The following is a 25,247-nucleotide window of genomic DNA, read 5'->3' as shown; positions in this document are numbered from 1 at the left end:
TCAGGTAAAGGTATCACCAACTATTTCAATACATTTTACTACCAGAACTTAGTACTGTTGGAGATAAACACAGCCAGTACTGGGTTCTTTGTGCATTACAAAAAGCATCTTTCAATGTAAAGTGTGTACTTTGGAGCTGGTTTTCCCTTCTTCAGGAAAAATGGTCAGTTTTCTGTTTGAAATTTTAACTTCCATTCCCAAGAAAAATTCACCATTCAAACAAATCAATAAACCAAAAAATTAATAGAATTCTAATTCACAGCTATTGAGAAGAATCCTTTCTGTTGTTTGCAATGACTATGTAAAAGCTCAGATTCCAATTTTTAGGAACCCATTTTGCGGAGTCATGACAGGAAAAAATGTCAAAATTATACACTGTCCTATGTATGTCTGCCACGCTATGGCCTCAACTGCTTTAACAGGACTCATTTACATGTGGAATGTTGACAAACATTAACAGAGCTTAAGTTAATGTTTATAGATATAATAGGTGGTTTTGGTTTCTTTGCTTTTTTTTTAATATACTGAAGACTGGAAAACAGCTTGTTAACAGGAAACTAGCTTGTGTTCATAATAGACAGACTTTTAGCTTAACAGACAGACTTATAGCCTAACACTTTACCTCCTGCTATGCAAGGTTACACTCCTTTCTCCTTTTATTCACAATATTCATCATCTTTGGGAGATATTGTAAAACTTATCCACTAAACCCCTCTCACTTTCCTCCTTGAGATTCCCAGGATCTACTCAAATCAAACCAAATTTCACTTTTAAACCAAAATAGAGTGTTGGCATTCTATTTGTGTGTGTGAATATAAATATAAATATATTTATAAATATTGTATTAATATAAAATATGTAATATATGTTATATATAAAATATATAATATATAATACATAATATATAATATATAATACATAATATATAATCTGATTTTGCATCACTTCTCCTAAACTTAGTCAAAATACACCCATGACTGAACTCAGTTTTTAATAGCATGAATCTGAGCATAGAATGCTGAGCTAGTTTAAGGGCCGGTTGCAATATTTTCATGTAAGAATCTGCATTTCTTTAATGACATACTATGGTTCTTTATACTTTTAAGCACATATTCTCCCTCATAAAGTAGCTGATGCTTGTCTAATAAAATCCATTAAAAAGTTGAAAAACAGACCTAAGTTAAGCTTAGCTAATGTCTGCTTACACAAAAGTTATTGCCAGTGTTCAAAATAAGGAAAATCTTTGATTTACAATAAAAGGGTATCAGTTCTAACACCATTCCTTTGTTTTTTAACTTCTTCCTCAACCCTACTGACTTGAAGACCCATCTGAAGATTCTTAACACTGTTAAAAAAGCCATAATTAATAGCTTAGATAGATTAAAAGAATTGAAATTTGTTTTTAAAACTGGTGGAATGGTATATTTTGAATATTATATAAATGTATATTTTTATCTGACATAAAAAGAGAACTTTGAGAAGTTTAATGAGAACTTTGCATGCTGCAGTAGGTTGGATTAAACAAGCATAATAACCATAGTAATTCCCTTGACCTTAACGTCTGTTCATTCTAAAACAAATTTATGGCCATAACACAGGAAATTCCTTCGCTATAACAGGCCATCTTCTATGTTTTTCAGGCCTAAAAATTTGGAGAAAGTCAGTAGAATATATCTTGAAACACATGCAGGAACTTACCTTTTGTAATATAAAATGTCAGGACAAGGACAACATTATATGCAAAGTATTTAATCAAACTAATTGATTTAACAGCTTGGGTTATTTTAAAATTATATTTTTTTTTATTGTGAATTGATTAAAGGAAATACAATACCAAGTAATTATCTGAATTTACAAGTTTCTTTGCCCTTCCAAAATAGTCCAAACGATGCTAAACAATGTAAAATAATTATTCTAATATAATTTATCAAGAAGAGTTAAATAAAATTAAAAGAAGTCAGTTCTGTAAGATTTTCATCGCAATGCTTGTATCATTATATTTCTTACATCAGTATACTAATTACTCTAATTTTATTTCTACAAAATATATTAATTTACTAGCAATTCATTCGCAAACAATCCCCTGCAAATTTGTCAATCAAGCTGTCTATGCAGACAAAATTCAGAAAAGACAATAACTAAAAAAAGATCAAGTTCAGAGTATTCCTGACATACATTCATAGATTTCTTCGCTTACAAAATATCACATACTGATACCATGTGCAAAATGTCAAACAGTAAATTGGGTTTCACTGTCTTGAATGCTCATGCTTTGAAGAAAATTGTACTGCGTACCTACACTGCTGCATAATTTCCTGCATAAATTTCTTTTGCATTGTACATATGACTAAAAACAGTAAAAAATTGGATCTCACAGTTTCTTTCTCTGTTAGCCTGAGTGACTGTTTTGAAAAGAAATCCTGTGACTTTTCAAAGCTCACTTCTCTCCAGTCTTGCTATTTCCCATGCGAAATAGTCAATTCTGATTCAGCACTGCAATCACTACTGGAAATCTTGCTGTCATAGCTGTAGCCAAGATTGCTGTTTATCTTAAATTAGATATTATGACTATAAGACACTTAAGAGTGTGGTCTAAACTTCCCTATTTCTGTTACCCCTTTATCTTGCTAATTAGAAAGGTCTTCATGCTGCTCTATATACCACCAGCTGGCTACATGACCCAAACACACAATTAGAACTAGTATAAGTATAAAACTAGCTATAAATTAATTCACATGTTTTTTACATGAGTTATTGGAATTATTAACACATATAATTTATACATGTTCCTTTTCTGGGTTAAGTACAGATGGCCCATCCACCCTGGTTACAATCCGTAGAATTTTGTCTCAGATTGATGGTACATGACACGTCATTATATGAGTCCATCCAGGCCTGGTGTTAGCTGGACTGCGGCTGCCCTGCATTCACAGGTAGTTTTTTTTAATTAAGGGGATACAACAGTACATTCTTTACTTGCAAACATTTGTAAAACATCTACAGAAGCAAGGAGCTTTCTAGAAACCCAGGCTGACTTCTCTTGCCTCAATCTGCAGAGACTCAAGGTCCCCCAAAGTTCATAATATCTATGGTAACTCTTTCCCCATGTTTCAAGGGGAAAGCCCATAACTACAAGGACTACCAGATTTGTTAGTTCCTGAATGAGTTTGTGAAGATGTTGGTATTTTCTCACTTTTTCCATCACAGCCTTTAAAGATGTGTCAGGATACTCACGCCGCACAGTCACATCCACCACAGATGCTTGGTTCCCCTTCACAAAACTTATGTCCAGTTCCTATAACTCATTGCTGTCATTTCTTGTATTTGGTTCCTGAGGCACTGTCCAATCTTTCTTTTTTGCTTCCTTCGATAACATTTCACAGATGTAATCGCGCCTGCATCCTGTTCGGGCAGTTTCCAATGATATGGAAGCATATTTCATTCCCAGCCTGGCAGTTCTTGAAGGATTTGATGCACATTTATTGTCTACTCCTTGCCAGGAGCTCTCTTGTGTGGTAAATGCTAACAGTGGAATCTTCTCAGATGGATGTGAAGTATAATTTCATCCTGTTCCAGTTCACCATCCAGTTCTTATTCTCTCCAATGCAAGAGGAATACTTCAGAGAGACAAGCTCCTATCACCACACCACTACCGGCCCTGTTTTCCTAATTGTTACAGTGTATCTAGCAACCTCCATGCATCCACATACACCCGCATTCACGTCATCGAAGTAATTATAAACATGGAAACTGGGATTGAAATGTATAGCTCCCTGCCAGACCATTAATTCAGGGGCCTAGGAAACACATTTGAGAAGGTGCTGCCTATCTACAAAATACTGTTCGTGGAGGACTGTGACTATTGTCCCCAAATCCGCTTATAGAATGGGCAAAAAATGTCAAATGGACCAGCTGGTGAGATACCAACTTCAGAGGATTCCTGAACAAAAGTCATCTAAGAATACTTCAAAATCTCAGGTGAAACCCTCCAAAATATTTTTGAGGAAAATATTCTACTTTATTTTAAGCAGCTTTAAAGCAGTGATAATGACTTACCTGAGTATTGAAGAAAGAAATTACTAGAAGACATTACTACATTTTGGTATCTGAGATATGTATTCCTCCTTGGCTTAGTAAAATACTTTTAGAAAAGCTCATAAGAAAAGCCTTTTCAGGAAAGACTCTAAAATCAGATTAAATAGGTCTGAGAACAAACAAACATGATCAGTTGAAGCAGCAAGCTGTCGGGGAGAAGCTTGTCCTCCCCGTTTCGCCCGGCAAGCAACCAGCACACTGCTTGCAGCAGAGGCACTCTCGGGTCTCACCTGAGACAGCGCCTAGGGATACAGCCCCACGCTATGGTGAAGGCAGCTCCCTGCATCGGACGGGGCTCACAGCAACAGCCAACAGAAAGAAAGAGAGCTGACTCCTGCCGAGGGTACAACCACGCTTTTATGGCTCTAATAAATTTTCCCGGTTGGAGGCCCGACGCCTGACATGCAGCAGCTTTTAAGGGGGCAGGGGAAACAGGGGAGGAAACCACCTCTGGACAAATGGGAAACCAGAGGGGAGTGGGATGCAGGGGATTGACATTAGGGACAGACCAACGGGAATACATCGAGGGAGGGGTCCTGGTCCCTGATCCAATCACTCGACGCTCCAGCTAGAAGTTTCTAGAGGGAAGGGAGGGAGTGCCAAGTGACAGACAGGGCATCAGGGAGGGATCAAAGGAAAGATTCATAAGGCTGGGGGGGAAGCAGGGATGACAGGCAGTGGGGAGGAGGGCAGAGTGAACCAGGCTTGAACCATTGCAACTAAGGGGGGGGAAACAGAACAATCCAACATACAAACTGAGAGGGGAACAGAACAACCTAACACAACACAACAGTCAGTGATATGACCACTCATTTTATTTTAATGAGAGCACTCAAAGAGCACTCTTGAAAGCAAAAAAATCCAGTTCTTTAAGCAGTCTAAACTCAGTTCTGTTCTGGTGACACAAGACCTTCCATTAGAGGCTGGAAAACTTCTAAAGAGGTTCAAGATGTCAGGCAGCTAAACGAATGTTAGGTGCGCAGGTATTTGATAATGGTGCCAGACTGACTTAATTGAGAAGCTGCAACCTATGGGTTCTGGACAAGGTCAAAAAGGCTAGTTTGGCTGCAGAGTTTGGGGAAAACATTGCCCTGAATTTCTCCACAGGAAGTTATTTGGATTGCTGAGTTAAATTTAAAGCCACTGCAAAACATGCTGACCTGAACCAAGGTCTTTCCTCTTAGCCAGGCCCTAATTGTAGAAATAAGATTTCCATAGCCAGTAAATACAAATTAATCCAGGCATAACACTCACATCCACTGCTTCATCAATAAGAAGACCATTAATAAAATTAATTCTGCCTCTGGTTTATATGTTGTTTATTTTAATAACCCCTAGTGGTCACTGGATACTTGGACACATATACTGTAAATAAAACAACTCTGATGAAGGAAACACAATTTCTTTAAAGAGAAAACATAAAAGTTATATAGACTGCAGAAGCACATTAAATTGTTCATTCTTATTACACTGAAAGATATCTTAAAGATGAAGAAAAATTGTTTCTTTAGATACTATGAAATAAGACATTTATGAATTTTTTTAATTTTTTTTTCCCTCTATCTGGGTACAAATCCACCCTCAGGTCACTCTGAATCTGCCGCTATTAATGAATCACTAGCATCTGAATAGATGCTACTCCACAATGGAACCCATAGTAAAACACTGCACATCCGTCTTTGGGGTTCTTGGTTTATACAATGTTAACCATGAATTCTGAAAATTTCTCTGTAACTAACAACTTGCCCCTTAAATTTTGAGTTCATTCTGGTCTCTAAAATTTCAGAATTTCTTATGAGCTGGAGGAAACATGTGCATCTTTCTTTTTTCAATTATACTTTTACAACATATAGAAAATCTTTAGATATGCAAATAATTAGGCATATTTAGACATGCAAAATGGCATAGCAATGACAGATCTTTAGTATCATTTCTATTGATTTCTGACTCAGTAGCTGAGCAGCTGAAAAGGAGAATAATACAGCATGAGCAACAGTTTTGTTTTTCACATAGAATGAATTCTTAAACTAACAAAAAGCTACTAATCATAAGTGCCTTATATCAGAATGAAACTTCCTCTTTCATTATGACTACACAATTTATGAATTGCTAAAGTTATATTTGCTACATTTAAGGATCATTTTGCAGAAATGGAAAATGAGGTTTTTCTTCTTAAAAATGGGGGTTTTAATCGGAAAGTATTACCACAATTTAATTAAAATACTCTAAGAAATCTCTCTTTTTAAATTAAAAAATAAACCCTAATATATGATTGCCCCATGATCTAAATCTCCTGATACTGTAAAGCAATTAGTAACACAAATTGCATATTTAAATTCAAAAATTTGATTTAAAAATTCTGCATTCACCTCTTCTCTGAACTTAGAGTTAATTACTCTGTTTGGATGCTGGTCTATCCATGGGGTTCTCCAGATAGCATTTTGGTTTTTGCATGGCTAGAACTGTGCTTCCAAAGCACTTTGGTGTCTGGATCAAACCTCCAGATCAGATGCTCTTTTCAGTTTCACTAAAGAACCTGATCCTGTAGATGCACTCAGAGTGTGCTCAGCACAAATTGATTCACAGTGATTTGCACTGCAAGGGAAATGGTCTTTTGAGTCCTTTGACAAGAAGACTAAGTTGTCATTCTGGTGATGAGTCCTGGTCTCTGGTTCCTTCTTCTAGGACAACATGCATTTCCTGTGCTGCTCAGAGTGTTTCCATTTAAGTGAATTAACCTAAAAAGACTGGGTGTATCCAGTGACAATTCAGTCATTTTAAAGGTTCTTCTGGCTAGCTGAAGACTTATGGTGATATGTAGGCAGAGTGGTCCTGGTATGGATAGTCTTGGGAGCCTTGCCTTTGCCACCCCTTTCCATGAGTTCCTGGCCACGCCTCTTTCACACACAGTCATACTCATGCCTGTCATATTTAAAAGGGTTGATATGGAAAAGCAAAATGTCCTTCTATATCTGCATAGGACTCATCTGACAGGGCTTATACGTGTGTATTCAGTCATGTGACACACGTTAATCGATTGGTCACTTGAGGAGAGCACATCTCATGATCCCAAGAGCTACACAATTCTGCCTGCATGGGGAAAAAATGTTCAGTGCAGCAGTTTCCACAGTTGCAATTCAGCATATTGCTTCAGGCCTGAAGAAACCTTAGCTCTCCAGTACAGATTACTAGTTTCAACAGAATACTACAACTAGTTAGGGAAAAGACTGCTGGTTTTGACATGACTCTGGGAAACTGAAGATGCTTTTCAAAAAGTCTTTCAATGTGAAGAAGAAGAGCAATTTATAATTCTGACTTTGAAGCTAAGTGCTTTTTTAATCTTCTAACAAAATTATGCATATTACCTTCTCTGTCAGCTGTCCACTATTTCAATATGATCCTCATTCAGAAAGATCCAGACTTCCAGACCACAAAACAAATTACTTACATAGACAGGTAGATGGAGCAGTGGGATGTGAATTACGGGTCTCTGCAGGTAAAAATTATTGTAGCACCCCTGAAACAGAGTTACTGCAATCTACAGGAGTTCAAACCCAAGCAGGAGCCTGGTTTGCAACTTCACTAAAAAAAGGTAGCAATGTATTCCTCACTGTTTCAAACTTCTAATTTCTCATAAAATCACAACATTAAAAAATAAAGATGTAATCCTTGCAAAAAGCTGAAGTTTCTGCACTACAGGGATCTTTTTCTTTCTTGTGTGTGGGCCGTTTTTCTGGGGTGAATTGTTTGTTTCATTTTAGTGTGGATTTTGTGTGTTTGCTTGTGCTGAGTTTTCATATGAGTTTTTTGCAGATTTGTTTTGTTTGTTGGTTGTTGGGGCATTTAGTTAGTTGGTAAATTTTTGATGTTTTATTTTGCTATTTTAATGCAGGCCATAAAACATAGGCTGTCATCATGACCACATTTGTGTTCCTTCAAAAAAAGCAAGATTTTTTTCTTCATGATTAGGAAGATTAAAGGAAAGCTTGGGATGTGATCCAAATTTCAATACTGCTTTTGTATTGAAAGCAATACAATAGACAAGGAAGAAGAACGTGTGCATCAAGGAAAAAGGAGAGAGACAATGTTTCTATCTATTGGGAAAGAAAAAAATTAATATAATTAGTTTTCACAGAGTTATTACAATCAAAGCTACCTTTTTTCTGTAACCAAACAGTAATAAGTAATTATGTTATGCAGACCAGCTGTGAAGGTAATGAATACAGTGCAATGCAATACAATGTAAGATTCTGCAGACTATGTAATTATTTTGAGAAATTAGTGACATTAATTAGCCTCCCTTCACAGCATGCTCTCAGTAAGTTATTCTTTTATACAGCTTCATAAATGAAATCTATCTGAACAGTAAATAATATTGGTTATACAACATACCCCAAGTAACATGCTAAAAACAAAACAAAACATTTAATTGTTAAGAAGCAGTAATAAAAAAGAAAAAGAAATGTGTATGCAGAACTACAGAAAGCCCAAGGCATTAATGAAAATAATTAACCCTCTACACTGGCCTCATTGCAAATCTTCTTTGTATATTGCAGCGTAATTAGTGCACTGATGTTAATAACTGAGTTTCTATACCTACCTCTAGTCAAAAATCCTATAAACACATTGCAATTTCTAGGTTCTTGATTTTGTATAACACAATATTAATTTCTGTTTTTCAACCCTCCACACTTTAAATTACCAATTCAATTCCCCTCAGACTCAATGCCATAGCTGCAGTGATGTCAGTGCTGCAGAAACAGTGCTCCAACACACAAAAAAATTGACAGGCCACAGAAGCCAGTACCTCATTCATGTGGAATAGACTGTGTTCTGTAGTGTATAGTTTGGAGAACTATATATTCATGTTAAAGTTTGGTAGTGTACTATAGAGCTCAAAGATAACTTAGAAACAGCTACATAGGTAAGTAAATAAGCAAGCAGAAATCTCCCAAAAATTAAAGAGATTGGTAGAAGATATAGAATAGCAAATGATACTGTACAAACTCATCTCTTTCTGGTCTTCCTGTATTTTTGTGGTATGCCTAATTTCAATCTCTACAAATTTAGAATGAATATTTAAAAACTTGTACCTAGAGAAAATGCATAAAGAAAAGCAGCACAGCTGAGGATGTGAGACACCTGAGAACTGCTAAGGAGGAAAATCAGAATTTTCAGTAAGAACACAGGCTGTATATTAATTTGATTCACAGTTACACTATGATATTTGATACATAATCCAAAAAAGAACAAGAAGAAATAAAAGATATTGTAAGGAATAGATTTAACAGAGAACACAAAGGGCATTTTCCATAACATTTCCTACTAACATTATTTAAACTAACACAGTCTGCAAAACAAAAATTTTATAGAGATCCTATTGTATAGCAAAAAGGATTTTTGGCACATTTATACCACTGGTAAATACAGATGGAGTTGAAGCATGGGCATTCTCCAAGAATATCAAATATCAGTTAAAAGCTGAGCTGTAAAACATGAAAAGATTTATGCATAGAGTACTTCATACCAAATCCTGCAAGGTCTTAGTTCTGGTACTTGAAGAAGAAGCCCTTGAATATTTCAGACATAATAAAAATCAGACTACAGACCCACAAGTTATGCCTAGTGAATTCTAGTATGAGCCTAGAATCAGATAGGAAAGATGGAGACTATGAAAATGAACAACAAAGTCATCAAGGTGAAAGATGTGTTGGACACTGTGGATAAGCTAGTGTAAGAAAAAAACATAAATGTAAATTACCACTAATCCACAGTGCAATGTAAACTATCCAAGATTATAATATGCGATGTCAATGATAAATATTCACTTAGAAGCTATATGAACACATTCTGTAGTATTTTCCACGCAGTGTAATAACAACAGTGAACACTGCAGAAGCATGTAACATCTCTCTTAAAATATCAATGCTGTCATACTATTCCTTTATTAGAAGAAAATTAGACACACTTCTGGCTATTTGAAGTCAGTCTTGCATTAGAATTCCTCTCTTGTGTTACAGATTAGAGATCCTTCTCACTCAACAAGTAAAATAAATTAAAATTGCTCATACCTTCTTTGAGGGGAAGAAAAAATTCCATGAAAAATTAGTTATATGTAAATTACAGTCACACTATGTAAGACTGCCTGCCTTTGAAACTATTTGAAAAACTTTGGTTACTCTTTCTTCAGCCCTGACCTTTGGGACAAAAAGCATTTCCACTGGTTGGGGTTTTTTTGCAGGAATAACACCTCCTAGAGGGGGGAGGAATTGTGTCTTTCTGATATTTTTAATTTTTGCTGCCTTTTCAAAGTCTAGTTTTTCAAAGTCTTTAAGCTAATCTTTAATCACAAATACTTCATCAGATTCTATGGAACTACTGTGTATTTATTCTATATCTCATATTCTAAAACAAGTTGCTGAAACTGAGTTAGGAGGCACAGTTCAAAGTTACAAATTATGTTTAATTTATAGCACTGAGGAAAAAATCCTTCCTCAGCATTCGGTGACATCTAAGAAAGACATAAATTATGCAAGCCAACTATATTCTTTTAACTAAAGTGACCTTTTACTTTTATCCATAACTATGGGTAATGATTTTTTATACTATTACAATCCGCTGAAACTAATACTTGTTTTTCTCACATTAAAAAAACCTAGTATCTTATCTACTTCTGGGCCTCAGTGAGCTTCATCTAGAGATTCCTGCTTAAAATAGATTTGCTCCTTACTACTACTGTATGAAACTTTGAACTCCGAGAATTTAGCAACATTAACACAGCTTGAACTACTGCACATACAGCAGCATGAACTGTGAAAAGGAGGATTTGAGGTTTTTTCTGGTATGACCCTCCAAAACAGATAGTTGTCTGTAAGTCTGTAGTGTATTTTACTTTCTTGAATGTGTTCAAATAAATAAGAAATTTTAGCTCAGTCCAGCAATTAATCTTTTCTAATGTCTTCTTTTTGACATTGCCTATGCAAGACATATAGGACACCACCACAAAATCAAATAAATTAATCATAATATTAAGAATAATATGGTAAATATTAGGAATAATTCTTCATCAAAAATGTTTCTTTTTATTATCAAGAAGTGCCATTCTCCAACATGATATACAGTCTCCACATATTCACCAAATGCTTCATAAATTTCATTTAGGCTTGAATTTATTTTAGTCCAAAAGAAAATCCTTAGCTTCCCTGCTTCTTCCTCTGGTGTAATACATTTAATCAGAATAAATAAATAAATAAATAATCCTTCACTATGATCGGAATTCAAGCTCAATTCCTTCATTTAGCTGAAGTACAGTGACACAGGGAATACAAAGGTTTGGTTGTTTGGTCAGGTTGTTTGGTTTAGATTTTTTTCAAGAAAATACAGCAGTCCATCTGTATTTGGTAGGTGGAACATATCACTAAAAAGGGTATAAAAAACCCTCACCTTTATAACCCAGAGGGTGCTGACTTCTGTGGATTACCACTCAGCACCCAGACTTGTAATTCTGTAATAAACCGCAACATCAACGCTGTGTGCTGTTGGCTCTAGAACACTGGGTTACGAACTCTGTTTTGGAGTAACAGTAGTAGTAACACAACTGACTGGCAAAAATGAAATGACAGTTTTTCCATATACTCAGTCTTCTTTTAGTTTGGATGCCATTTCCATTTCCTTTAATTTTATGCACAAAACCTTTGACTGGAAAAAATGTGTCTTGTCTTTTAAACTGGCACCAACCACGCTCAAATTCTCATTCAGCAGAAGTTACACATGTACTTAATTTCATCAACTTTGAGTAGTCCCACTGAGTATCTTTGCTCTTAAAACCAGCTTTAAAATTGTGCAGTTTTTCTAAAATTTCCACAGATCTACAAGGTGCACCCTAAGTGTTCTCATGAAATTAAGACAGAAGCTGGAAGATGCAAGAAGCTATTATAGTGCTTATTAAAAGCTGCAGTTCATTAGTCTCAAAGGAACTCACCAAATTCCACTAATTTCCACTTACTCACCAAATTCTTTGCTCCAAGTCAAGGAAATTATAAAGGATTTTTCTAGAAGCACCAAAATTTCAAAATCCTTATATTTTGGCTTTTCTTTTTCTTTCTTGAGGGACTATGGATTCCCTTGTTTTATGAGCAATAAAATGATTTTTCACCAGGTCCAATGTAGGATCTCATACACTGCTGAAAGGGTGCCACTCCACTTGAGTGACAAGCTCAAAAAGCTGGTAAACTCAAAAAGTCCTGCAAAACTACTCCTTTCCTGAGTGTGCAACAAACCCTGAAAATCTCTGCTCAAGGGCCTGGCTGATTATTACCTTTGCTATTTATTCATTTATTTACTAGTGAAGTCGTTTTGGGGGCAGGGAGAGTGGGAAGGCATGCCATACAAACGTTCGATAGAGGAGGGCAAAGGCAGCTGTCTGGTATTTATGCAGCGAAGCACAGGAGGATGCAGAGACTCGAGAGAATCGCCCACTGTCTGAAGAGTTACTGTGTCTCCAGAGCCGCCGAGAATGGGGAGGGGGTGGCTGGCTTCCTCTTGCGGGCAAAAGACCGGCCGTAAGAGCGCGTTTTTAAGGGGTGATGTCAGAGAAATTAAACTCGAGCAGTCAAACACACCCCCCTACCTCAACGACGTGTTTCTTCTGTTCTTACGGCGAGAGAGGTGGCTGTGTAGCACACTCAGCTCACTCCTGCCCTACTGGGACAGGGGCTGGCCGGCGGCAGACACTTAATTAATTATGAACCGGGAGATGTCCCTTTAAGGTCTGCTGCACTCTCCGAGAGTGTTTAGTGGGGGAGATTTGGCTTTATTTGTACATCCTAACGCTGGGCTAATTCAACTGAGAGGTTTCCAAAACTCAGAGACCTTTAGGGGGTGGGTGAGGGGGAAACTGTGTGCGGTGGGAGGAAGCTAAACTCTCCTTAAACGCGAAGAAGCAACGTAAAGACTGGATAACAAACAGGAAATGCCTAACTCGGCTGCGAGGCGGACGGGCGGTGCAGAGCGCTGAGCTCCACCGGCAGCTCAGCTCAACCGGGCGCGCCGGCGGCAGGACCGCTCCCGCCACCCCTGCCCTCCGCCCGGGCTCCCGGCCCCCGGCTCGCAGGAGCCCAGGCATGGCTGCCTCCTACTGGATGCTGACAGGTGAGTAAATCCCTGTTTCTGCCTTACTTTGAAGACCTGGGTCCCTAAAGCAGCCCTGCTGCCGGCGGGAAGAGGGTGAAGCTGGTAGGGTCTGGCACCCAAGGGACGGCGCCCTCCCGCCCAGATCCCTGGCCCGGGAGTGCCCTTCCCGGAGCTGCCCTCCAGCCGCAGGCGGTGAGGAACCTCCTCGTTTTGCTTCTCTCTGGGAACTTCAATTCCTAAACCAATTTCAGAATCTGCGGGCAAGGAAGGGGTGGTTGCTAGATGAGGATGAATGACTGAGAAGGCATACTGTAATTGAATCTGGCTTGGAAGAAACAAATTTATTTGATTTTGTTGGTTTGGTTTTTGGTTGGTTTTGGAGGCTTTTTTTAATTAGGGTAGATTTTTTGCTTTCCTCTGTTTGGCTTTCAGACTTCTGACTGGTAAAAAGGAAGTGAGGAAGCACTCACTCACTTTAGAAAGATGAGTTCATCCGGAGATAGAATATGTAATATTTCCTTTTAGGGGTTCATTGACTGTTAGTAACTTACTTGCTTTCCTAGAAAACAGAATGCAGCAAGTAACAATGTCCCTAGCTAGTCAATCTGTAGTCACATTTTGGATCTGAAATCAAGGGATCCTTACAAGTGGGAAAGAAGCTAAGGCAATGCTGGGATTCATGTGCTTGGAAACTTGGACATTGAACTCCACAGCAGCTCATGCGCTGGCAAGTAGCACACAGTGAACCTGAAGCAGTTCCCCCCGGAACAGGGGAAGAAATCAATTTCATAAGAATTGTCCAAATGCAGGCAGCAGCAAGTGGGGAAAAGGCAAAACTAGAGTTTTCCCCTCTTCCCTCTGTGCTTATTGTGCAAGACAGAAACTGGACAGATACTGGAAATTCTGAAAATCTGAATATAGGATTTTGGAATGCCAGATTTAGTTCTTGTTCTTAACTGTCTTCATTATTATTACAGTGACATACTCCAAAACATGCTTTTGTTTGTGTTCCTTCAAAGAAGGACACTTTGTAAAACAGCAACAATTTAGTATGCCACAACTTCACTTCAGAGCTGCAGAGTTACCACTGGTAATGCTGACAGATAATTAATTTATCAGTAATGAAATAAAGGTCTACTGTCAGATAGGAAAACAATTCAAGTCTCATCTGGATTTGCCAGGTGATGACTTTTTTGGTAGTGGTGTCATGGGAGTTTCTTTTTTAAAAGATTGGTAGGAAAGAGAATAGACTTAGAAATAAGGGGTAAAGGTACCATTACCAGGTAAAGGATTCAAGTTGTCTCTGGTAAATAAGGGAAGTAGTCCTACATAAACAAGTCAAAATATCATAAAAATATGGATAAGGGGTTTTCTTCACAAAGAGAAATACAGTGACATTAAAAAAATAATTTAAAAATAAATTATACTCTGTTCTTCCTTTAAAGAAAAAAGCAGCAAATAATCTGGCACATACTAGCAGACAAAAAGAATCTAGAGTAAAGGAGGTACATAAAGATGTTATGTACATTTGTGTATTTATATAGATTTTTGTTCCTTTTTTTAAATTTGGCTTGTTTTGATGAGACCTCTGAGAATTTTGACCACAGAAAGTCTGACATGCAAATAAACTGATGTGCAGAGAATTGAGAAGCCTGACAAGGGCTGAGTAAAATGATCTATGGCAAAAGACTGAATTAGTTAGGCTTGTCTCTGTAGTAGAAAAAAAACTAAGGGCAAAATGTTGACTATTTCACATATATCTGTTTATCCAAACATTATTGCTGAGGATATTATTCCAGATGTCAATGTTTCTTTGTTTTGTGAGAGCACAAAGTCATGACTTTCCAGATCACATATGTTGGTTTCCAAAGGTATTGATGAATACTTGGTTCTCCAAATCCAACAAAGGACAAAAGAAAATCAATATAAGTGACAATACATAAATCTTAGGGAATATTCAGAAGAATTTTCTTACTCTTCAGGGTAGAGAATTGCTAGGCTACCAAAAAAAGCCCACCCCTTTCTCTTTCACCAGGACTTCTGATGAAGCTGGATGAAAGCTATAAGGGATGGTTGAGTTTACTTCAGCTGGCCTCTATGTAAATTGTTTGACTAGGGATCTGCTGAAATTTACCCCAGCCCTAAATTTCAACAGCTAAGGAATTAAGAAGTCTGTTTAAAGGGTTCCATTACCTTTAAAAGATTCTTCACTCAACAGTGTTATGCAAAACCTGTTCCCTCCTGAACTTCTCTCTTTATGATGGTCTTGATGTACTCATCTTTATTACAGAAAAGATAAAGGTAAATAGATAAAGACAGAACAGTATGCAGAAAATGAAGTGGTCTTTGCTCAGAGTCTGTAGAGGCAGAACAGCCACAGGACAAAGACAAAATATGAAAATAGATGTTTTCCCATGTTTCCCTCTCCATCTGTCTCTTTTATCTTCCTCTGCTCTTGCAACAATAATGTTCAACATTTCTTAGCACACCTTCCCTTACATCAGAGATTCTTTCCCATTAGTTTTTCTTATCCAGAATGTAAGCATGTTTGCATGAATTCTAGCTAAAGTGGATATAATATGGAGGAGATGGGAGTTCCTATGAAAATGACCTCTTCTTGTCTAAAATCTGTACATAACCCATCTTCATAAAGTGGTTTACCAAGAATTGAAGATATAGGGAAGTGTGACTCAAATATTTTCAGAATAAAAACTTTAGATAACCAACATGGCTCTAAAACCCCTAAGAATATATGTTATCACCATTTTCCTTTTATCTTGCATTATACTTAAAAAGATCCAAAAATGGATGTCAAATTGCTGCAATTATTAATACTGATAAAATTGTATTTACAGTGATTTATTGCAAGAACTCTTAGGTCCTACACGTAGTCTCAATCTTTACCAAGGCTGGAAAAGGCTATGCAATTGTTAAAAGTACCTACTTATTTTGGCTCTACCATGATCAAATTCATCTCTCTCCCTGTCATTAGCAAAATTAGAATGAACTTAGAAACTTCTATGGTTCTTAATTTTTTTGAGATATTTTCCTTCTACTGCTCATACTTTGACATACTCAAACAAATAATAATATCCTAGATTTACTTTTTTACCAGAGTAGGCAAAACATCATCTCTAGTAAGTATTTTCCTTTGTAAGTTGACAATGGTCCTGCTGATAGTGGGTAAATCCATTGAAGAAATCCATTTGCCACTAAATATTTGTGGATCACTGCTCACAACTCTATAAAATCTTACAGCTTGCTGTTTGAGAAAAGGCCCATATCAAAACGTCTCTTTCTACAACAGTCAATTGAATATTTTGAGTGGCAACTTTGTTTCAAAGTTGGTCTTTCTTCTTTGGTTGTGGTTTTGTTTGTTTGTTGTGAGTTTTTGCTTTTGGGGTGTGTGAGGTGGGGTGTGTGAGGTGGGCTGTGTGTATGCACGCATGTGCGCTATTGTGGGGTTTTTTAATGCAGCAAGTTACCTATTTTCCTGAATTGAATGTTTATCTTCTACTGGATGATACTGGATGCCAACTTGCAACCTTTATCTAGAATATAGTGCATCTCCAGGGATGTAAGGTTGCTTGTAAAAATTTGACTGGCATGAATAAGCACAGAAAAGTTTGTAAATACACTGCTGTAAAAGAATAAAAAGTTAAAAATACATTTCAATGTGGAAGTTAAATATGCACTACAGCTATTTTTTCTTGAAAGAATAGCATGAGGTCAACCTTTGGAATTTTATAGTTGGAAAGAACATAATGAAGAAAATTTGCCATAAATTCACCATTCAGCATTTATATAGATGAGGAACTATAAATTCATAAATTCACCATTCAGCATTTATATAGATAAGGAACTCTGAGAGTAAAGTTGAATGCACACTCTCTCCTAAAGAAAAGCTGAATGCAGAAGTTTTCCGCCTCTCTTTTTGCATTAAAATGTTAATGCGAAATTATTAGTATGTACAAGTTAAAAAAAACAGTTACTTACACATGTGCTTATGTTATATTCCCTTGGGTGGTCCTTCTTGATCCTGTAAAAGTATTCATGCTAACAGAGTAAGGCATGTGTACTCACAGGAAGAGAGTCTGAGGTCTGATAAATAAATCCTATTATGTAATATCTGATAAAGTTGTTTTTACACCATTATCAAGCTTAGGGAAAAGGAATGCACATTACTGGGTCAGATCTGAGTTCACTGTCCTGTCACAACTGACTAGAGCTAGATACTTCAGAGAAATTTATAGGTACACCATGATGGGAGATATGGGATTATTTTTGCTCACAGTAGTCTTGTATCTCATCAAATTCTTGACTCCAAAGCCTCTCCAAGTCAGCAAATTCCATAATCACAGTGAGTTGTTTTTTATTTAAAAAACAGCTAATAGAAACCAGAAACTTCCTTGTGACCACCTTCTCATGTTTAAGAAGATGCCCTCATGTTTTTCTATTACTAGATCGAGTGTGTAATCATTACAAACTTATCTGTTGCAATTGCTCTGACACACTTAGCATGGCACATTGGTGTGCCTACCTTCTCAATCTATTTTTATTTAATCATTTCACATGCAAGCATTTTTTTCTATTCTTCATTCTTTCCCTTGTTCTAAATTTGCAACGTTCATTGTTAAATGCAGTTTTTAGTGTTGTACAGTGTTTCAAAAATAAACTACAGAACTAGAATTATAGATTTTAAGGGGTTGGAATGGACATTAAAGATCATCTAGTCCCAACCCACCCTGCCATGGGCAGGGACAATTCCCTCTAGACAACTCCCAGCTTTCTCAAGGCCTTGTCCAATGAGTACCAGGGCTGGGGAAACCACAACCTCCCTGGGCAACCAGGGGTTAGGCACTATTCTAGTGTGTAACCAGCCTCAAAGAAAAATTTCTTCCTGTTATGTAACTTAAATTTCCCCTCTTTCAGTTTGTACACATTATTTATTGTCCAGTCACTACAGTTCCTGATGAAGAATTCCTCTCCAGCTTCCCTCTTCCCTGTCAGATACTTGAAGACTGCTATGAGACGGTCTCACATAACCTTCTCTTCTTCTCCAATATTCCTCCCTTCTTGTATAGTGATACAATTTTTCATTATTTCTGGCTTGCTAAATTCGTTTAGGCTGCAAATTCAGCTGTGTAGTGATGGTTCAGGTCCATTTTCTTTGCAATATCATGTGTTTAAGCAAGGCATCTTATTTCTCCACGTGAACATCCAGCTTCGTTTGAAACGCACTTATCTGCCCCTTTAGCATGTCAGAACTGGAAGGAAGACGGTCAAGGTTCAGTACTGGCTGAAGTGGAACTCGCAAATTTAACCAAAACCTTTTAAACCGGAATTCAGTTTAAGAGCAGCATCCAAGCAGCAGGTCAGGTTCTGACGCTGCCAGCGCCTGGTTTTCATTTTCATGGGCGACGGCCGCCTTGCTCCGCCTCAGGGGGGGCGCGGCGGGCCCCTGGCTCCTTGGCACTCGCTGAACCACGGGACTGTACCTCTCGCCTCTTTTGCCACCTGTGCCTGTAAGTTTCCACAACTGCTTGGCTTTGCCCGTTCGGTTTTGGTTTGGTTTTCTCCTCTCGTGTTTTGAAACGTCCGGCACGGTGTTAGGAGACTTTGGGAGTTTGGACCGCCACTGTGAAGCACTGGAGGGGAACGACGAACGCGGGGGCGCCCCCCCCCCCGGCGAGGCAGTAGCCGACTTCCAGTGCTCGCTGCACCCGGCAGTTTCCCAGTGCCCCTCCCTCACACCGCCCCGGCACTTTTCCTTCCGCAGGATGAAGATGGAGCCTTGGGACGCGCCGCCAGGTTACCCGCGCGCTGCGCCCCGCGCATGCGCCGTGCCTGCGGTGACCGAGCGGGCCGGGGCGCGCCCCGGCGGCGCCTCCAGAGGGAGAGGGGTCTGTGCGCGTGCGCCGCGGGGCGGCCGGGGACGCTGCGCGTGCGCGTTGGGGCCGGCGGCGGGCGCGCGGAGGAGCGCGGGTAGTGGGGGCTCCGGAAAGGCCCCTCGTGCGTCCGTCAGTCCGTCCGGGAGTGTGCGGTCCCGCCGGCTCCGGCCCTCAGCCTTCCCTCCCGGGGTACGCCTGCCGCTCGCTGCCGCCGCGGCACAGCGGGAGGGACGCGAGGAGCCGCCAGGATGAAGCTGGTGAGGAAGGACCTGGAGAAAGATAATGCGGGGCAGGTGACGCTGATCCCCGAGGAGCCTGAGGACATGTGGCACACCTACAACCTGCTGCAGGTGGGCGACAGCCTGCGCGCCTCCACCATCCGCAAGGTTCAGACCGAATCGTCCACGGGCAGCGTGGGCAGCAACCGCATCCGCACCACCCTCACCCTCTGCGTGGAGACGATCGACTTCGACTCACAGGCCTGCCAGCTGCGGGTCAAGGGCACGAACATCCAAGAGAACGAGTATGTGAAGATGGGCGCCTACCACACCATCGAGCTGGAGCCCAACCGTCAGTTCACCCTGGCGAAGAAGCAGTGGGACAGCGTGGTGCTGGAGCGCATCGAGCAGGCCTGCGACCCGGCCTGGAGCGCCGATGTGGCGGCCGTGGTCATGCAGGAGGGCTTGGCTCACGTCTGCCTGGTCACCCCGAGCATGACGCTTACCCGTGCCAAGGTGGAGGTGAACATCCCCCGCAAGCGGAAAGGGAACTGCAGTCAGCACGACCGGGCGCTGGAGAGGTTTTACGAGCAGGTGGTGCAAGCCATCCAGAGGCATATCAACTTTGAGGTGGTGAAGTGTGTACTGGTGGCTAGCCCAGGCTTTGTGCGGGAGCAGTTTTGTGACTACATGTTCCAGCAGGCAGTCAAGACTGACAACAAACTTCTGCTGGAGAACAGGTCCAAGTTCCTACAGGTAAGGATTTAAACAGTTTCCAGAGTGGCTAAAAAGAGGCTTGAGAGTCGTCTGTGATAGTAAAAGGTAGTTACATGGGAAATAAGTCATTAAGAAATAAATTTCTGACTGAGCATCATGAAGAAATTATTCTCATGCCTCCCAAAGCATAAAGGAGTTATGCATAGTACAAGGGTGGTTCCCACCTAGCATACCTTAATGTGGAGTAGAGAAATTTCAAACTCCCTGTAAAGGCATATTTACTCTTCAATTTAGTGTGAAGTGCAAGTTGGAAAATACTTTGCACTGTTACTTTGTCACACTGTACAGCATGCATGTTTAATAACAGCTTTCTAAAGATGTTCTTTTAAAAGTACCTCGATATGCTATAGGTTAGTTAACTTTGTATTACCAAAGCTAACTAGAGTTTTGCTGTTAGTTTTGTACTGCATAGTTAAAGGCTGTGCTTTTTTCCTTGTTTCTTAGTCATTTCTGCTTGAGTGGGTGGGGGTTTGGCCTTATACAGAAATAGTCATATTCAAAGCCTAAAATAGATTTTCATAAGGATGCTTTTATTATTTTTAGGTTGAGGGTTAGTGAAATGAGTCCCAGTGCTTAATGATCCCAGTACTTAGGAGACCCAGTGCACCAAGAACCCTCCTTTTCCATGTGTAGCAAAGTGATAACAGAGAGAAGTTTTTATGTACTTCACAGCTTTGCAGCCATAATAATTGCACAGATTTGATGCTTTTACGCTATAAGCCTGCTGTGTAGAGGGTCCTTCCTTTTCTTGAATGCTTTAAAAAAGAGGCTTAGGCTAAGATTTTAGTTTCTTGGTAGTTTCAAGTAGCCTTACCTTGGGAGCTGTTGAGCTCGCATATTTAATCCAGCCTTTGAATAAGAGAGGCAGTTTTCTTGTGCTGCTTGAAAGGCAGTTTAAGGGATTTGGTATAGGCTTTGGGTTGCAGGAGAGAGTCAGAAAAAAATCATGTGTGCTTCAAGAAGGAGATAAGTTTCCCAAATAATTATCTAGGTTAATGCTACGTATCATAGTGCTTGTGGTTGGTTAATCAAGAAGATGGTCCTTTTTCTTCAAAAACACCAAACCTTTGACTTTGTTTTCACTCTAGGTCCACTCTTCCTCAGGACATAAATACGCACTGAAGGAAGCACTCTGCGACCCAGCTGTAACTAGCCGTCTTTCTGACACTAAGGCAGCTGGTGAGGTCAAAGCCTTAGATGACTTCTATAAAATGCTGCAGCATGAGCCTGACCGGGCTTTTTATGGCCTGAAGCATGTGGAGAAGGCCAACGAAGCCATGGCCATTGACACCCTGCTGATCAGTGATGAGCTTTTTCGGCACCAGGATGTGGCTACACGTGCCCGATATGTTAAATTGGTAGATAGCGTACGGGAGAACATGGGCACAGTACGCATTTTCTCCAGCCTCCATGTGTCTGGAGAGCAGCTGGGCCAGCTGACAGGGGTGGCAGCTATCCTGCGCTTTCCTGTTGCTGAGCTCTCTGACCAGGAAGATGAATCTAGCTCTGAGGAGGATTGATAACAGTGACTTCATTCCACAGTTTCTTTTCTGTGTCATGTTGAAATGACATTAAAGGTCCTCCTGACCTGAGTACTGTATGCAGATGTACCATGACATGTAATTAAAACGTTTTAATAGTAAACATATACTTACATATATATAGCTTTACTCAGCACAGTACTTGTTATCTGATGTATGGTAATAATTATTGGTATATTGTGCTGAGCTGACTGTTTTGCAGTTCCAGACCACCAGCAGTACAAGAAACTAATTTGGCTCCCCAGTGCTGCTTAGTCTGCATGTTAAGGCAGACTGCCAGCTTAGTGAAATATGTAGGAAAAAATAGTAAACTAACAGGGAAAAATTCACGTTAGACTATTTCTGTTCAGATGCTTGAAAAGAGTATTATGAAACAAATGTAAACTTCTTGGGAGACCTGTCAAAACTGTGCTTGATCTTCATAACAGCTCCCTGTTCTTCGTAAGGTGTGTCAAAGGAATTGGGTCAATATCAACTCTTTGGGCTTTGTGTTTTGTTGTAAGTCTAACCACTTAAATATTTCTGTGAAACACTTGAAGCAGTCTTTCAGCAACAAGACCCTTTAAGTTAACCATTTCTTTGTTAACGCGATTGTAGATGCAGGACAAATGGTGACTCTCAGTGCACTCATTTAGCTATCTTTTTGAATGCTGTTACCTTGGGAAATTGTCCTGAAGACTAACAAGGTGTCATTGACTGTATTCTGCAAAACTGGCATTATTTAGCAATCGGTTATGAGAAAGTATAGGAAAAAGACTTTAAAAATCAGGACTTCAGTTTCCACAATGATTCTTTTGATAGCCAATAGTTTAGGTAACTTGATAATCTGGTATTCTGTTTGTATACCTCTTTAAAACCTATATTACCAGTGATACAGAAATAAAGATGACAAAATTATAAATCAAACTTTAGCTTAAGATAGTGGAAACTGTAAAAGTGAAAATTACCTTTTCAATTATTTGATCAGCTCAAAGTACTGAGAGCCAGAAAGAGTTTTCTTTCTTCACTGGGCCATAAATCTTAGGTTGAGGAAGCAAAAACTGCTTACAGATTCAGACGTAACATGTGGTTGTATTGTTTCAAACCCAGGTTTGATGACGTGGCTTGTGTGTGTAAATAGGCATTCCATATTTAAATGTGATGGAAGATGAGAACAGGAACCACAGAAGAATTCTATAATATAGAAAGTAAGAGTGGAACTAATAAAAGAGTGGGGAAAAAAAAAAACTACCAAAACTCCTAGTCTGGGTAGAATAGTTTTAGGAAAATAATTTTTAAGGATAGCCCCCATGTTCAAGGACGCCTATCCTCTGAATTTAGTACTATCTATTGGTAGCTGAAGCACCAATCTAAACTTCTTGATAGAGAAGTATTTTTGAATTAAAGCCATCTCCCCTCTTCTACATCATCCACAGTCTTAAGAAATTCTTGAAAAGAACTTGTATTAGAGCTGTAACACCTCAGTTCTTCTTTTGTTGAAGACAAGCCCATTGAGACACTTGTTTAAAGTCAGCTTACACACAAATTACGTTATTTGAACTTTACATTTTTGTCTTGAATGGTGTTGGGTGCCACAAGTCATAGGGTGCTCAGGTAGGCTTTGTTTTGCAGTAAGACTGCTTAAATTAATTTATTTTTTTTAATTTGCTTAAGTTTATTGTACACTTTTTAGCTAGAAAGCACCGTGATTCCTGTTATATCTAATTTAATGTTAAAAACATAAAGTAGAAGAAATTGACCAGGAAATATTAATTATAGGCAGCAAATTAGAGCCTTAAATAAACTCATATCAAAACGAGTAATTCATTTCTCCAAGCTTTTATAGCATATAGGATGGTATAGTAGTATATTCCCTTTTTGTAAGTAATGCCAGTTTGTTGCAGCTGTACACAAATGACATACTCTAATTTGCAGTGCACCAGAAATTCTTAGTTTTTCTCAACAAACTCTCTGAGAGACAAATCACTGTTCTTTAGTTGTGGGATGGATTGCTATTTTATCAAACCAGATTGGTTCCAATTATTCCACTGTAGACCAGAAGTTGTGAAGAGTTTTTGCTGAGTACTGCATAATTACAATGGCGGTTTTGTGGTTTGTGCGTCCAGTTGCCATCAAGGAAAAGAAGTGGCCATTTTGTTGCATTTTTGTTTCATCTGCTAAGAAAATGTGATGATAGTGATTCTTTGAATTATTTACACTTAGAATTAAAATTCTGCCTTGACTATATTTTGTGTAATTTTCTTTTCTTTTTGTTTTTTAACTTTTGCTATAATGTTATGTCTCTGAAAGAAATACTCATGGAACTGCCCAAAGAAGTTTGGAAGGGTGGGATACTTTTTTTTTTTTTTTGGTAGGCGTTTTTGTTGTAAAATAAATTTACAATCACTATGTATACAAATGCATCCTGTTTCGGGAAACAGCATAAGGGCTTGGTATTGAAAATGGGCTGTGTTCAGTGCTTGACCTGGCCAATTTCCAGGGTTGCCAGTATCTTCCATGTTTCAAGGAATTTTGAACAGTTGAAAAGTCCGTATTGACAAAGTTCCTTGCTCAATGCAGACTTTAGATTGTGTGTATAGATAACACTTGCACAGAAGAGGCATGCTAACAGCAAATCTAAGGAGTGAGTGCTACGGCCATGGGAAAATATTTTTTTTTGTCTATTGTTTGGAACTAAACTAAAAACTATTTTGAAGTGTCTCCATTTAGTTTAGGATTATATTCTGGCATAATTCTGTGAATTATTGGCATGGTTTAGCTTCCAGTTTTTCTGTGTTCAGAATTAATGAAGACGCATTGTAGGACTTCCTGAAGCTTGTTACATTTGGTAGGAAGAAAGCTTAAAAAAGTATGAAATTAGATTGATCATGAACCCTGCTGTGCTAGACAGTGCTTCAAATAAATTTATTCAGTTATTCTTTTACCTCTCTTGCAAATTTGTATTTTGGAACAGGCCCCAGTCTGTTAGTTTTGTCACCTTTGGCATTTCAATCCACTTATCATGTATGTTTTTTGTGGTTGTTAATCAGCTAAAGCTTGGTGCAAAATGCAAGGTCGCTACCAGCTAGAGACCAAAATAATCCTGATTACAAGGCAAAATAAAAGATGAATCCTTCAGTAAAATTGTAAAGCATTTAACAATATTTGACTAGGGAATTCCTCATCTCCCTCCTCCTGTCTTTACCCTTGCATAAGTAAAATGCTAGTAATAAATGGTCCTTGGACCACCAATGTAACAAGAGCCCATAGCTCTTCAGTTTATTTTGTGATGGGACTAGACATGATGTTTTTAAAGCTGTGTAAATGTCTAAATTTCCATTTGCAACTCTCTCACAGGTTAAGTCGCTCTGAATTTTAAAATTTTCTTACGCTCTGAAAATGTCTTAGAACTTCTGAGCTGCTGACCTTTTTTTTGCCTTGTTCAGTGAAGGTATATTATAGCTCAGTTCTAATTGGACCAATAGATCACTTGAGCCTCTCAAATTTCTTTATGGAAGCTGGATTATAGGTCTAGAAAAATGTACTCATATGCATACCTATTTTAGATCATCCAGTTCATTCACTTTTCTCTGAGACTTTCATAGGTCTCTTTT

The 25,247-nt window shown here is 38.8% G+C and overlaps 2 protein-coding genes across 2 annotated transcripts in view; both read left to right on the top strand.

The window, feature by feature from the left end:
* Nucleotides 1-12,744: 12,744 nt before the first annotated feature.
* Nucleotides 12,745-25,247, top strand: part of ITGA1 (integrin subunit alpha 1) — a 73,689-nt gene continuing 61,186 nt past the window's right edge. The window contains exon 1 of the mRNA XM_059836708.1: nucleotides 12,745-13,245. Within this exon, the coding sequence (XP_059692691.1) occupies nucleotides 13,218-13,245 (28 nt within the window). The 5' untranslated portion in view covers nucleotides 12,745-13,217. The remainder of the gene's footprint in view (nucleotides 13,246-25,247) is intronic.
* PELO (pelota mRNA surveillance and ribosome rescue factor) lies at nucleotides 19,165-23,880 on the top strand. The gene is made up of 2 exons (XM_059836709.1): nucleotides 19,165-20,092; nucleotides 21,202-23,880. The coding sequence occupies exons 1-2, from the start codon at nucleotides 19,367-19,369 to the stop codon at nucleotides 21,631-21,633; spliced, it is 1,158 nt and encodes a 385-aa protein (XP_059692692.1). The 5' UTR covers nucleotides 19,165-19,366; the 3' UTR covers nucleotides 21,634-23,880.

Source organism: Haemorhous mexicanus, chromosome Z, assembly GCF_027477595.1.
Source record: "Haemorhous mexicanus isolate bHaeMex1 chromosome Z, bHaeMex1.pri, whole genome shotgun sequence".
Classification (NCBI taxonomy): domain Eukaryota; kingdom Metazoa; phylum Chordata; class Aves; order Passeriformes; family Fringillidae; genus Haemorhous; species Haemorhous mexicanus.
This window is presented reverse-complemented; position numbering and strand designations above follow the sequence as displayed.

Bases quoted from the DNA above. Each gene is read 5' to 3' on its own strand.
- PELO (XM_059836709.1), top strand. From the start codon at position 19,367: ATGAAGCTGGTGAGGAAGGACCTGGAGAAAGATAATGCGGGGCAGGTG. The intron at 20,093-21,201 runs GTAAGGATTTAA...TTTTCACTCTAG, and splicing joins ACAGGTCCAAGTTCCTACAG to GTCCACTCTTCCTCAGGACA.